Source organism: Armigeres subalbatus, chromosome 3 (assembly GCF_024139115.2).
Source record: "Armigeres subalbatus isolate Guangzhou_Male chromosome 3, GZ_Asu_2, whole genome shotgun sequence".
Lineage (NCBI taxonomy): Eukaryota > Metazoa > Arthropoda > Insecta > Diptera > Culicidae > Armigeres > Armigeres subalbatus.
The window spans coordinates 342659542-342673525 of NC_085141.1; the positions used below are offsets into that span (position 1 = coordinate 342659542).

The 13984-nt window shown below is 37.1% G+C and overlaps 3 protein-coding genes across 3 annotated transcripts; 1 reads left to right on the top strand and 2 right to left on the bottom strand.

The window, feature by feature from the left end:
• The first annotated feature begins 9573 nt into the window (after positions 1-9573).
• Positions 9574-10464, top strand: LOC134225880 (uncharacterized). The gene is made up of 2 exons (XM_062706311.1): positions 9574-9731; positions 9799-10464. Exon 2 carries the CDS (start codon positions 9807-9809, stop codon positions 10266-10268), a length of 462 nt encoding a protein of 153 aa, XP_062562295.1. The 5' UTR covers positions 9574-9731; positions 9799-9806; the 3' UTR covers positions 10269-10464.
• A 123-nt stretch (positions 10465-10587) lies between these two features.
• On the bottom strand, positions 10588-11786 carry LOC134225881 (COP9 signalosome complex subunit 9). The gene is made up of 3 exons (XM_062706312.1): positions 11466-11786; positions 11333-11405; positions 10588-10685 (listed from the first exon to the last, which is right to left on the bottom strand). Exons 1-3 carry the CDS (start codon positions 11532-11534, stop codon positions 10642-10644), a joined length of 186 nt encoding a protein of 61 aa, XP_062562296.1. The 5' UTR covers positions 11535-11786; the 3' UTR covers positions 10588-10641.
• A 394-nt stretch (positions 11787-12180) lies between these two features.
• Positions 12181-13957, bottom strand: LOC134225879 (histone PARylation factor 1-like). Its single transcript, XM_062706310.1, has 3 exons — positions 13066-13957; positions 12514-13009; positions 12181-12454 (listed from the first exon to the last, which is right to left on the bottom strand). Exons 1-3 carry the CDS (start codon positions 13839-13841, stop codon positions 12401-12403), a joined length of 1326 nt encoding a protein of 441 aa, XP_062562294.1. The 5' UTR covers positions 13842-13957; the 3' UTR covers positions 12181-12400.
• Between the last annotated feature and the right edge of the window lie 27 nt (positions 13958-13984).

The window sequence follows — 13984 nt, forward strand, 5'->3', positions numbered from 1 at the left end:
ATTTATGGTAGCAGACAATATTTTTAATTGTTATTCTATTGTGGGCAGCAGTAGAGTTTATTGTAATTACAATTAAATTTATTGAATTGTTACAATAATATCTATTGTAATTCTATTGGACTTTTTTATTAGGGCTTCCTGACCTCTTTTCGTGACGGTCCCAAAGTTGAAACTTTGGAATGACCCCCCTATCTTACCAAAAGACGTAATTCTACGTCAAAATTAAAACGGTTTGATTTTGGTTTGAGTTGTCGGGGGTGGAGTCAAGGTTCGCCGAACATATTTGAACATTTCAAGACAAAATTTTCAAAACGACTTTTGTAAACAAATATTCAAACGACGATTTGACGAATCTGATAGTTCTCCCACGCAAACCAACACCATCAATAGGTAGCGGAAACCTTCACCTACCCATTGGTGGTGTTGGTTTGCGTGGGAGAGCTATCAGATTCGTCAAATCGTCGTTTGAATCTTTGTTTACAAAAGCAGATAAGTCGTTTTGAAAATTTTGTCTTGATTTGTAGTGAAGTTGCACAAACCCCCATATATTTTTCGATGGTTGGTGCTCAAGTTGGCGCTTCGGTCATTCGTGTGTGTTGGTCGAATAAATTGATTGTTTGTGCCGCTGTTGGTAAAACTTGATGGATGTTTGAATAAACGAGAGGTGGAGTCAATGTTGGTCAAACTGCTTGACCGTGTGTACGTTCCATTAAATAGCTGGCAATAAGCCATTTTATAGAAAGCTCAAATGACAGGAGACCAAACACTAATATTTACATTTTTCAAGGAACATTTGCGAAAATGGAATGAAATGATGATGATGATGACGAATTGATGATGGTTTGCATGCAAATTTACCAAAACAAAGACCGAGCCGTCCACTCAAATTTTTGATCAGCTGATCGAATCTGTCTCGTAAAATGGCTTATTAAACAAATATGGCTGTGTTGCGTGTGCTGATTTAAGTAATGAACGCTGATTGGGCGGGGCTTATCAATCGTTTTCGTTGGCTAGACTGCCGGCTTCTTGGGTGCATGTGCATGTTCGATCATGTTTACATGTTGTGAGAAAACCAAGCTACTGACATCCTATTGTTTAGCCCATCGCCAGGATGTCCTGGGCTACATTTTTTTATCATACTGCGTTTCAATGATGACAGCGGGCTATGCCTATTGATGATGATGACACCGCGCTTATTGCCGGCTCGGAGAAAACCAAACACAAACGATGTGGTGTGTGGGGGTGTGGGGGAAAGGGTAGGCGTTACACTGTGGTCGGATATCATGAAATCATGGCATTAATAAATAACTCCTTAGGGTTGCTCATAGAAGTTTGGTGTCTTCTACAAAGTTGTTGCTTGATAAGCAGGCCTTCATATGGTGATAAAACTATAGTTCGAAACTCTACCGCTAGGGCGGCGCTTCAGCTAACTTTTTATATGGAAATGATAGGATGATGGTGTCTTCAGCAAAAATCAAGAATTCAGTATTATAAGCAACTCTTGTGAAGAAAGTATCTTTGAAAAGTCTATTGATTCTGAGATACAATGCATTTTATGTAAAAAATGTGAGTTTATATCCAAAATTTGATTACTTTTAGATTAATTTTGTATCTATGTGAAATATTTATTTTCACATAATTTTTCTGTATCCCGGAGAGTAATATATAGTAGTGTCTGAACCGATTTGACCATGAAATAACTTGGAAAACGCCTTAATTTTTGTAAAGTATTTAAAAATATGATGAAAAATCGATTTGTTTTCCTACTCCCTCCACTTCCCGCTTAGATTTTATCTCGGATAGAATCTTTGGGTTATAAAGAATGTAACGGACGCGAATTCGGTTGCAGAAATTTGCCGTAAATCTTCCACAGTGCCTTAATATTTATTGAGTTCCGCATGTGTTTGACGGAAACCTGTCACTTATTCAATCAAAGTAGGCCGTAAAATTCATATTATAATGAGCACATAAACTTTCTGAGCTTTGTTTTGGTTATTTTACAGTATTATTTTAAAATATATTGGTCAAAAATTTAGCTTAGAAATCACTATATGGCACTACTTATTTGGTTCCCTTAAAGTTTGTACAGTTTGTTTGTACTCGTCGCTATCACTCTGATTGCTTTATCACTTCTACGTGAAAATCACGTACACGTCTGAAGTTCATTTTGACAGCAGATGCCGTCATTCACTCTAAATACTGAGGCGGAAAGAATTGTTGCTCTCTAATTTTGGAATTTATAATATTGTCATACATTATTATTCGATTGCTAAAAACTTACTACAGTAATTGATATAGCTACTTTGATGTTTAAAAGCATGTTAATCGGGAAAGAAAATTAATGCTTTTGTTGTTGCTGTAGTTAATATGAAAACTCCGGAAACCCGATATGGCGACGCAAAACAAAATTAGGACGCAAGTGAAAGAAGATTGTTTCTACTGTACTAAAATGGAACAAATGTAGTGTTCAATAAATTTGCTGGAACTTTATGAAATCGTGTATATCTTTAAGAAAATAATTATCAGGCTACAAACTACACCTTTTCTAATTCCGCTGTGTCAACTATCCAGTGCGCAAGGTTCTTGCAGAACCTACTGGTATTGTGATGAAATAAATTTATGTGCAAATATGCTTAACATAGCTCAGCAGCTTATGTTTTATTTTAGTTTATTTAATGTTGTATATTTTTCACTAGAAAAAAAATTTGGGTTAATAATAGCGAGAATAATAGTCAACGAAAAAACACGTGTCTTTTGCTCAAAATATATATAAAATCAACTAAAACATCATTTGAAGCCTACCGCTTCATACCGTGGATGCCACCTAAAAATCACGTAGCTATCACGTGATACTCTGGTATAGAGGGTGTTCATGAGTTCATTTTTTGTTTACTTGCGTTTCACGTAGCTGTTACGTGAAAAAGGTGATGGAAAAAAACCACATATGTTTTCACGTAATATTGACGTTTGGATTATTTTGAGTGTAGAGTTGCGCAAAGAGGATCTTCTTACTCTTATTCTGAATGATGCTCTTGTTATTATGTTGAAAACTTTCATTTTTGTTCAACCCTTCAAGTGACTTCACGGGAGTGATCACTTCTAAAGCTTTTTAATTCAATAATCAAAGTCACCTACAGAGTGCAAACACGTGAGTTTCTTGTTGCAACTTTATTGGGGGGTGTATTGAAGTTTTTCTGAAGCTGTTTCTAGAACAAATCTAATACATTTCAATTCATGAGTTCTAATTCGCCATAATAATCATCAGGCGATAACAATACTTCCGCCTTACCAACAATCATTTGTTTACTTTGCTCGATAGGTAGACGGTTTGACAGTTGAATAGGTAGATTTGGCTTCACTCTTTGCGTAACTCTACACTCAACTAAGAAAACTAGTGATAATCATGCGAATATCTTATGTTTTTTTGCTATAAGAATTACTTATAAACTTCATCCGATTTTCTTATGAACTGTGTGTTCTTAGATCGAGAATGATTTTCATAAGTCTGTCTTATGAAACTATTAAGTTTTTTAAGAGCCCATAGAGGAAATCATAAAATAATCTTATGAACATTAATAATTATTGCATATGATAATCAAAATATTTTCAACACGATTTTCATATATATACGACTCTCGCAAGATCACAAGAATAGAAAAAACATCACAAAATTGTATACAACATATTATTTTATTTTTTGCGACATGGATATTCACATTTTTCGCTGATTAATGTTTCACATGCCGGATTCGCTCAAATTATATATATGGTAACATCTCACCAGTATAGGAGACTTGAGAGTCGCAGTCGTCTAATCGTTGATATTTTCCTCTGTTGGTGGTAGTTGTTGAATACAGTTATCGATGAGCTGCAAATTATAAATTATGATTTTAGAAGAAAACAACATGATAGAGAACCTTAACAAGAGGAAATATTTACTTACATTTCTGATCCTCCAGTACACAAACGACTGTTATAAATTATCGATCTTTACGGACACAGACGATATTCAAAGTAGTTCATGTTCAGCGCGCCGGTCGAAATATGTATTCGCATTACGCTGGTGTATCGTACACTTAACTAAACTATATTCTAAACTATATTATCGATGAGCTATATATCAGCACTGCGCACTTCGTGTGTATCGTGTAAAATAAATCAGCGATGAGAACTGATGCGTCCAGCACATACTACGCCATGTTGGCTTCTTATATGGACATGATAGGATGATGGTGTCTTCAGCAAAAATCAAGAATTCAGTATTATAAGCAACTCTTGTGAAGGAACTATCTTTGAAAAGGCTATTGATTCTGAGATACAATGCATTTTATGTAAAAAATGTGAGTTTATATCCAAAATTTGATTACTTTTAGATTAATTTTGTATCTATGTGAAATATTTATTTTCACATAATTTTTCTGTATCCCGGAGAGTAATATATAGTAGTGTCTGAACCGATTTGACCATGAAATAACTTGGAAAACGCCTTAATTTTTGTAAAATATTTAAAAATATGATGAAAAATCGATTTGTTTTCCTACTCCCTCCACTTCCCGCTTAGATTTTATCTCGGATAGAATCTTTGGGTTATAAAGAATGTAACGGACGCGAATTCGGTTGCAGAAATTTGCCGTAAATCTTCCACAGTGCCTTAATATTTATTGAGTTCCGCATGTGTTTGACGGAAACCTGTCACTTATTCAATCAAAGTAGGCCGTAAAATTCATATTATAATGAGCACATAAACTTTCTGAGCTTTGTTTTGGTTATTTTGCAGTATTATTTTAAAATATATTGGTCAAAAATTTAGCTTAGAAATCACTATATGGCACTACTTATTTGGTTCTCTTAAAGTTTGTACAGTTTGTTTGTACTCGTCGGTATCACTCTGATTGCTTTATCACTTCTACGTGAAAATCATGTACACATCTGAAGTTCATTTTGACAGCAGATGCCGTCATTCACTCTAAATACTGAGGCGGAAAGAATTGTTGCTCTCTAATTTTGGAATTTATAGAATTGTCATAAATTATTATTCGATTGCTAAAAACTTACTACAGTAATTGATATAGCTACTTTGATGTTCAAAAGCATGTTAATCGGGAAAGAAAATTAATGCTTTTGTTGTTGCTGTAGTTAATATGAAAACTCCGGAAACCCGATATGGCGACGCAAAACAAAATTAGGACGCAAGTGAAAGAAGATTGTTTCTACTGTACTAAAATGGAACAAATGTAATGTTTAATAAATTAGCTGGAACTTTACGAAATCGTGTATATCTTTAAGAAAATAATTATCAGGCTACAAACTACACCTTTTCTAATTCCGCTGTGTCAACTCAAAGAATGATCGAAAAAACATACACCTGAGATTTTTGGACACAATGTACAATATAAGCTAAGCTTTTCATCGATGTATTGATATTCAAAATTGGTGGTTGCAAACCTGGCGGAAAAATAGTTTTAAAAAAGAAATCCAAGATGGCGGCCAAATTCAATATGGCTGCTTCTATTTTTTCTATTGCAAATTGAGGATACACTCTTCCTCTTTCCAACGATATGCTGATCTCTACGATCGGTCAAGAAATGCTGGAGTTATGATAGTTTTGGTGAGTCAAGAATTGACAAAAATCGAGGGGTCCATTAAAATGATTTCGTGTATAACTAACGAGGGGTTCATCTTTTTGAAGAATTTAACTCGGATCCTTAGTATACTCGCCGAAAGCTTTCGAAAGAATATAAATTTAGGCATTTTTAAGAACCTCGTGTAAATAGTGGCCCGGTTTCAGCGAGAATTACTCCCATTAAAAATTTAACCAACAATTGAACTCCGCATATTATTGCAGACTTTGGAGCTGATAGCAAAAGGCGAACTTCCCAACACAGACCGAACCAGACATTGTAATTGAATAAGAAGAGAAGTGAAGTGCAAATATAAATTTAAAATGCAAAAATGAACTTTAACTTTGTTTTATTTAAATTCAGATATTTTCCTTTTTCATAAGATTTTAAATTCAGTTTTTATTTTCTCATCGCACACGGCGGACGTGTTCTTGTTGCTACTCTTGCTAACGTTTGTAATACCAACCACAATGGGGAGTCCGCGGGAATCTACACTAGTGATTGATTTTAGTGTGCTTCCAATACGTCCCAATGTTAGAAATGTCAAGTTGTTTTTGGATGATCAGCTAAATATTGAGTATGCGGATGTCAAAAGCATCCAACTGCATAACACCCGCAATTGTGCACTGATTGGAATGGTGAATAAAGAAACCGCTTTGCGCTATCAGTTGGAGTACAATCACCGACGAAGTACAATTGCAAGCGATCAAGTTTGTGCAAAGAAAAGGAATTCAAAATCCCTATCTATGTGGACAGTGAGGCGGTAGTCGTTAGAATTCACGATCTACCCGCCACGATTAGCCATAGTGCCGTACAGGAGAATATGCTCAAGTACGGAGAAGTTATTTCTATCCGGAATGAAACTTGGAAGCACTACTTTCCGGGGATTTCTAATGCACGTAAAAAAATAACCTTATATGTGTGTGTGTGTGCGTCATCCTCTATCCCTCACCCAACCGGGGGTGTTGATTAAGTAGTACTACGAATAATTTGATCAGATCTCATGCTCCGTAATGATGCCCTTTTTATTACGACAACTAGTACGACAAAAGGGAATCACATCTGAAGCAAGAAATGTTTCTTCAGGCTGTGGAGGGAAAGGGATGTACAAGTTGTTCATAACAGATACAGCAAAACTTCACAAGGACGCCCTTATTCATACTAACTACTCAGGGAGTAGAAGGTCAAGAAGAGCCACCGTTGCTAGCTAAAGCGTGAACCGGATACCTGGGACTCCCACAATATCCGCGGCAATAGCAACAAACGATGCCCTGTACGTATTTAGTGCATATTTTTTATAGATTGGTAAAGCAATGAGAGAAAGAAAAGTAAAGAACTGGAACGTGCTCACCAATTTAGTTTGTCCAGAAGAGCTTCAATTTTGAACAGCGAACACCACAGATATACGAAGAGACCACATAATTTCCTAAAGTCATTTAATTTTCTTCTCACTAATGTTTGCTGTATTGTTCGGTAGCCATTACACTTTGACCACGACGTCGGATGGTAGCACACATATTGATACTAGATCAAACCGCAGAACATTTTGGGTAGCTGGTCCCTGGCCCTATCGAGGAATGTAGATCACTTCTTAAACGGATAAGTTGAAGGCCATGTGCTGATGAATTTGAATAAATTCCACAGAAATATTTTGTCATATACAGAAACAGACAAAAATTTGTGACAGCGAAATTATGTTGCACCCATTCACACGCGATGTCTACTTCGATCTTTCCGTAAAAAAATAACCTTATATGTTATGGCAAAAAAACCATTCGAAAATACCTTTTCTATATGTTTACCGCATATAAAATGTAATGGCGATTTGATCTCAGTGTAGACCGGACTGTATGAGCAACGGGTTGTTAAGAATGTTAACCGTAAGAAAAAACGTTTTTCCTCATACATTTTTGGAGGAAAGATTATAATAGTATTATATTGATTATGGTTCGTAGACTGTAAACCTCATCGATTAAGGTTGAGGCAATTGTTTTACCATAGATATGTATTGTTTGGTGAACTTAAAGTTAATGGGTAACGATATCAACTATGTACCAGTGTTGCCACATATACAGATTTTTCTGTATTGATACAGATTTTTGAGTCATATTCGGGCCAAGAATCTGTAAATACAGATTACAGATTTTCAAAAATCAACAGATTTTATACAGATTTTGAACATTCCACATTAAGAAAAATCATTTCTAAATAGAAAAGAGTGAAATAAAACATTAGATACATTAATTATACAAAATGATCATTTGCTGTGCACTTGTATTGTATCTGACGTCAAAAAGTTGACGTCTGAAATGCGTTGCAGTTATCGAAAGGCATTCGCTAACTGAAACGTAAACCGGTTGCATTTATCGACGGCTAGTGTACAACTTAATCGAAACTTAATATTTAAATTCTATGAAATCATATACAAGCATCACAACATGATTGAAGAATAATTATTGATAGAATTGTCTTAAGTTTTACAAAATATTTCCAAATTTACTAATAAAGAAATTCATTTTTGCATTTTTTAACAAATTTTATCATACAGATTTCACATACAGATTTTTGAATTAAAATACAGATGAAAAAGATTTTTTACGTCTGAAATACAGATTTGAATGTGGCAACACTGCTATGTACATGTTATGTTTGTAACTGTACGAAGAACGGTAAACACTCAGCGAACTGGACTATCGAAATTCATAACTGGCGCCTTATGAATGTTCGACTGATTATTCCACCAACAGTGCTTTTTATACGCAGTTACCTTCCGGAGCAATCAAGCGTCGATGGGCGTGAGGTCTACATACCGGCCTCCCGACCCCGACGTCCGTGGTTCGAATCCAGTCTGCCGCACTTCACTTTTTTCAAATGAAAATCATCATTCATAAGGCAACATATTGAAATTCGTACCGATTCCTTGTGGCAAATTTTCATAAGGCGTTTGATTGAAAACCATACGTCCATTTTCCTCAGTGAATGATTATGCGGGAACCCATTCCACATATTGTTACTTGCCCTAAAACTGTTTGACATAAGGTCAAAACATTTCACCAGACGGTTGTTTTATTGTTATGAATGAGTCTTTGTCAACAGGTTCAATAAAAGTTGTTTACTGTTATTGTCTGTTTCCTTGGTAACAAAACGCGCCGACCATTTTTTAGGCACTATGAAAATCGTCGCCAACATCTTTATTCTAAAATTATTGTGGATTTACTTGACCAATGGATTCGAAGGTCGGTTCACTTGCCTATTTCAAACGTTCCCTTTTCCAGCAAGGTTTGCCAAACTCAATAAATGTTTGGTAGATTACCTTGTTTTTGCTCCTTGTCTATCAAAACAGATGTCAAAACATCGGAAAAAGAAAGAGAAGTCCGAGGGAAACAGCAAAAAGCACGTGGCAGACTTGCCAGTTTTGACAGATTTTACTATGAAGATGGGTGTGAAGGTGAAAACGGCGATTTCAACGACCGTTCAAGGAGCGACTATTTCGAACGGTCGGGTCCAATAGGGAAATCCACGTACAATATGTTAGTTTTATTAGAAAATAATGTCAATCTGCATTAAAAACAGGGCTCAATTTTGGGAAATAATGTGATTATTGAGTATATAAAATTTTGTTCACAGTTGATTTGACAGATCTTATGGCCATTTCTGCTGGCGACGATTTTGGCGTCAATTTGTTTTGCGACGATTTCAAATCGTCGCGGCCGATAAGGTGGGAAATTGATAATATCAACAATAAAACAAAAGTTCCATTTATGATTTGGGTTTATACGGGTGGTACTGTTTTATCCGGGGCACACTTCGGATGCAAGAGAAAAAAAAGTACCTAAAATTAGGTACTTATTTCTAGCCGTGCACTACCGTGCAGCCACTGATAGGTTGTTTCAGATTAGCGTGCATTATTTGGACAGAACGTTTCACGGAAAGGCCTTTTCGATCTCACAGGGACTGGCGGAAAACGAAATTGGTGTGCGAGTTTTATTCGAGTGCTGATGCTGAGTGATGCTGGTACTTGCTGGTAAAGCATTTTGTGAAGTTCAAAAGTTAAATAAATAAACGACCAGTGATTCGATGGTTCACAGCCTTAATAAATAAAAGGATACTGTAAGTTTCACTAAAAATAATATTCCTTCTGCTCGAATCCTACATTTTCTTTTTATTTACTGCGTAGCAACTTCAATGGCTGAACAAAATAATTTCTCTGAAGCATCTTTTGCCGCAGACCAATCAAAAGTTTCTGTTGACAGGAAGCGGCGTACGCGAGGTCAAGCAAACATCATGGGCTCTGCACCGACCAACGTTGATCTCACTCGAGACAACGAAAATGCTACGCTTGCCGCCATGCCCATCCAAGATTCCGGCTCATTCAGTCTACAAACGACTATCGATGAAGAGAAATATCGATTCGCTGGCGAGTGCCACAAGTCGGCCAACAAGTATTCCCAACGCCTGGAGGAAATTGAGGTCAAGTTGGGAGAATGTGCCGACACGGCTGCCAAGTTTCGCAAGATCGAAGAACAGATGCAGACAGGGGAACGAGACATATTTGAGAAACTTCAAAGCGTCCTGGAAGCCAACCGGAAGAAACGCGAAGCACGTGAGAAACGTATTTCAAGCCTTCTGAAGAGAATGACGAATTGAATGATTGCTCCAGTTTATTGATACACAGCGAACTGTTTGATGAACCCTAAAAAATCTGGGTCTTTGTAAATGTAACTAACTACTGAAATTTTCAGTAATATTATATCTTAATTATTGGATTATCATTAATGTTATAAGTGAAGTTTATATAATTTAGAGTCTCAGGAGATAAAGAAAGCTCAAAATCCAAAGTTAAGTTGAGTTTTCTTAGTTATGCGATGGATTTTTCCCATTTTGTAGTGTGAAATACACGTGAGGTATCAAATCCGGATTTTCAAAGGTTGTCATCTGTTTTATCATGAACAAAAAACAAAAAGAATTCTATTTTACATTGTAACGTAACGTTATTATTTACTACTTATGATAAATTGTTTCACACCAAATTTTCCTCATCCTCGTCGAAAAGATCTTCAAAATCTGAAAATAAAATCGAAACATTATATCACTAAAAAACCTCGTAATCTGTTCTGGCTATAAAACGTGTCTAACGGGCTATCTTCATGTCGATAATTTGAAAAACATGTTATTCAGTCCGTAGTCAGGACTGGATGCCCTAAAGGGGAAATCAAGCTTACATTTTCGGCTTGACAATTAAGATTTAAGGTTTCCAGGTTAGCCTTGCGAGCAAAGGCGTAGAATTGCCAATCCGGGGATGGCGAGTTTTATTTTCGGTCCGGTCCAGGATGTTTTCGGGTGGGAAACATTCTCAACTCCCTGGGCATAGTGTATCCATTAGTCCTTGACACATAAGATACATTGTCATGCAATTCCTCGCAAAGAAAAGCTTTCAATTCGAGGAAATGCTAACATAATACTGAAAAGCAGGTCAAGTTCCAGTTGAAATGTAGATCATTTAGAAGTTGGCAAACCTTTTTCTAAAATGGTTTTTAAACTAAATAATTTTTCAATCGTTATTTCCACTGGCATGCATAAAAACATGACTCGTAATGCTGAAGTCATTCGAATTCCCTGTGAAAATTGCTTAAATTACCCATACACTGGCAACATTTTATTCAGCCGTCAGAATAATTTAGAAACAACTTCCTGTTCAAGCGGTTGCTTACCATTATAAAAGTCAGCGTGAACATCCTTCTCATTGGCCGCCAGGTCCATCAACAGACCAGTGGATCCTCCCGCCTGCAAAAAAAAAAACGATATAAATAGCACTAGGTTTCCAGACGCATTGCAAGAAAATACCTCCTCCAAGTCCATAAATGGTCCCGGCCCTTCCGGGAACATCTCATCAGCGACTAATGTGGGCTTCATGACGCTGACCTGTTGTTTGCTTTTGGTGGACTTTCCCGGGCCCGGTTTGCCTTTATTGTTCTCAATTTTGGCCGATTTATTGTTTGGATTGAATTTGTCCACAATAGCCGCTGTGCAGCGACGATGTATTAACGTATAAAATATGCGATTTACAGAAATAAGAATCGATTTTTACTCAAATACAAATCGGGAAACTGCACAACAATCGCGTAGCACCTTTGACAGCTGTTTTTGTGGTCGAGAGATTTTTTCTGTTTTGTTTTGTTGAGTTTTTCGAACATGAGATTCGAATGAAATTTCGAAGATATGCGCACGAATGACCATGCAGCATATAAAGCAACGCGAAATTTCGAAATAAAAAGGCGCCAAATTTCAGGCGAAGCATCAACACGGGAAAAATAAACTACTCAAACGAGCGTCCCATTTACTCATTTTTGAGGATGCGTGCGGGAATCAAAATTTGAGTAATATTGGATGGTTGGGGACGTTGGGGTTCTGCAAAACCATATATTATATGCAAACCATATAAAACCATGAATCCAATCAAATTATATGCGTACAAATTTTTTAAGTCACAGATGGGTGGGGGTTCAAATTTGTGAACGAGTCCTTAAGGAAAAAAATTAATCTACTGGGTCGATCGATATTAATTTTAAGATAGCACTTAATCTATATTTTCAATAAAAAAAAAGGCAAAAACGCATTACTTGCTTACAAAATCACATACTTTTGCGCTTTTTGTCCAGATATTCAAATCAATGCGTTAACTTATTGTTCATAATGTTGTCCAAGTAACCGCTAATAAACGTTATTTTTTTAGCTAAATACATTGTACTGCGGAACTTGTGAAGCGCAAGTTTTTTTTTTCATTTCTTGAGCAAATCCAAATCCGTTCCTTGACGTCGATCTTCCAAGTGGGACTGTGAATATAACAGAAATAAAATATAATTACATTTCAAATATCCATCACAACCCTCACCTTTATAATAGCAATATACTGCGGTCGTTGTAGCATCGAATAAGCTGTCACAAAGAGTGGCTTCATGACGTCATGCAGATTTTTGGTACCATGGCAGAACAAATCGATTGCCAGCTCTAGTGCTGTCCCAAAATCGCACTCATCTACCGCAATGAAAGCTCCCGTCACTATCGGTTGCAGCTGGGACATTGCAGTATCGAATTCGGCCTTATCCGCTGTGTTATTAATTCGATCGAACTGAGATAGTATTTTCTTTAAATTGGCATCGCTTTCCAGCAGTTCCCGATAGCCGAGTTCCTTCTTACGGTCAAAAGGAACCACGATGCCTGCTTTGTGGAATGTTTTACAAACAACTTGCTTGGAGCGAACCTTTTGCTTGTCGTTGGCTTTGAGTTTAATGTCGTTACTTTTGGCCCAATCTTCTAACGATTTTTTCATCGCTGCAACAGAAGCTTTGTTAAAAGGCGTTGTTGTAACTTCGTTCTCGAGAAAGTGACTAAAATGTAGAAAATAGGTAATCAACATAAACTAATGTTCAGATTGGAAACATACATTACGGCATCAAAAATGTTCTCCCCGATGATTTTAAACTCACAGCCCTTGTTCACATTGTTCAACGCAACCAAGCCGCTGGTATCATCTGGCTGATCTCTCCAATATCCGTAATGCACTCCGGAATCTTTTTTCACCAAGATTGTCTGGAACTCTGGGGGATCATAGTAAAATCTCCAATGTCGCAGATAATCTCCCGGTTCGTGAATTTTAGCGTCCTTGAATTTCTTTGCCATTACGTCGAATGGACCAACCAATCTGAGACCCAGCTTATCGAACACCTCACCAGGCTTTTCCTCGTTTTTAGATCGACAGAAAGCCCACATCGCATCAAAACAGCTGGGCATGTCGACCAGGAACTTGTGTTTGATAAACATCTTCGAGTCTCCACACAGTTCCTTGTATTCCTCTTTTTTCGAGAACTCGATCTGGGGATCATAGATGTCACTCATCAGTCCAACATCCATCGGAACTTCCGGCAGAGTGTAACGCTGACGCGTCATTCCATAATACTCGTGGCTTTTGTCATTCTCCTCCACATTGTCGTTGTCTTTCTCCGGGGTCGGTGGCCGTTTGCACCTTTTCACTTCTTCCAATGCTTCGGAATGATCCACCGATTGGTCGGAGTTCCGCTTGGTTGACGACGATGGCGACGGCTGTTTCGCTTTAGCCGGGCTGCGTTCTGCAGCCGTTTGGGGCGGATGACGATACTTTTCCTTATGGGCTGGGTTTTTCTGGTAGCAGTCTGCACCATATTTGCAATCTGGTTTATCCATCTTTCCCAAAATTATGATTAGATTTGAATAGAAGCTATTTTAATATACCGATTAAACACGAAATCTCACGAAAGTACTGCAACTACTGGCTTCGTCGATCGGCTTGAAGAATGATTAGAGCAAAACAAAAGTGTTCCTGGACG

Bases quoted from the DNA above. Each gene is read 5' to 3' on its own strand.
- LOC134225880 (XM_062706311.1), top strand. From the start codon at position 9,807: ATGGCTGAACAAAATAATTTCTCTGAAGCATCTTTTGCCGCAGACCAA.
- LOC134225881 (XM_062706312.1), bottom strand. From the start codon at position 11,534: ATGAAGCCCACATTAGTCGCTGATGAGATGTTCCCGGAAGGGCCGGGA. The intron at 11,406-11,465 runs GTATTTTCTTGC...TTTTTTTTGCAG, and splicing joins CATTTATGGACTTGGAGGAG to GCGGGAGGATCCACTGGTCT. The intron at 10,686-11,332 runs GTAAGCAACCGC...TTTTATTTTCAG, and splicing joins TCACGCTGACTTTTATAATG to ATTTTGAAGATCTTTTCGAC.
- LOC134225879 (XM_062706310.1), bottom strand. From the start codon at position 13,841: ATGGATAAACCAGATTGCAAATATGGTGCAGACTGCTACCAGAAAAAC. The intron at 13,010-13,065 runs GTATGTTTCCAA...TCTACATTTTAG, and splicing joins AACATTTTTGATGCCGTAAT to TCACTTTCTCGAGAACGAAG. The intron at 12,455-12,513 runs GTGAGGGTTGTG...TTATATTCACAG, and splicing joins AGTATATTGCTATTATAAAG to TCCCACTTGGAAGATCGACG.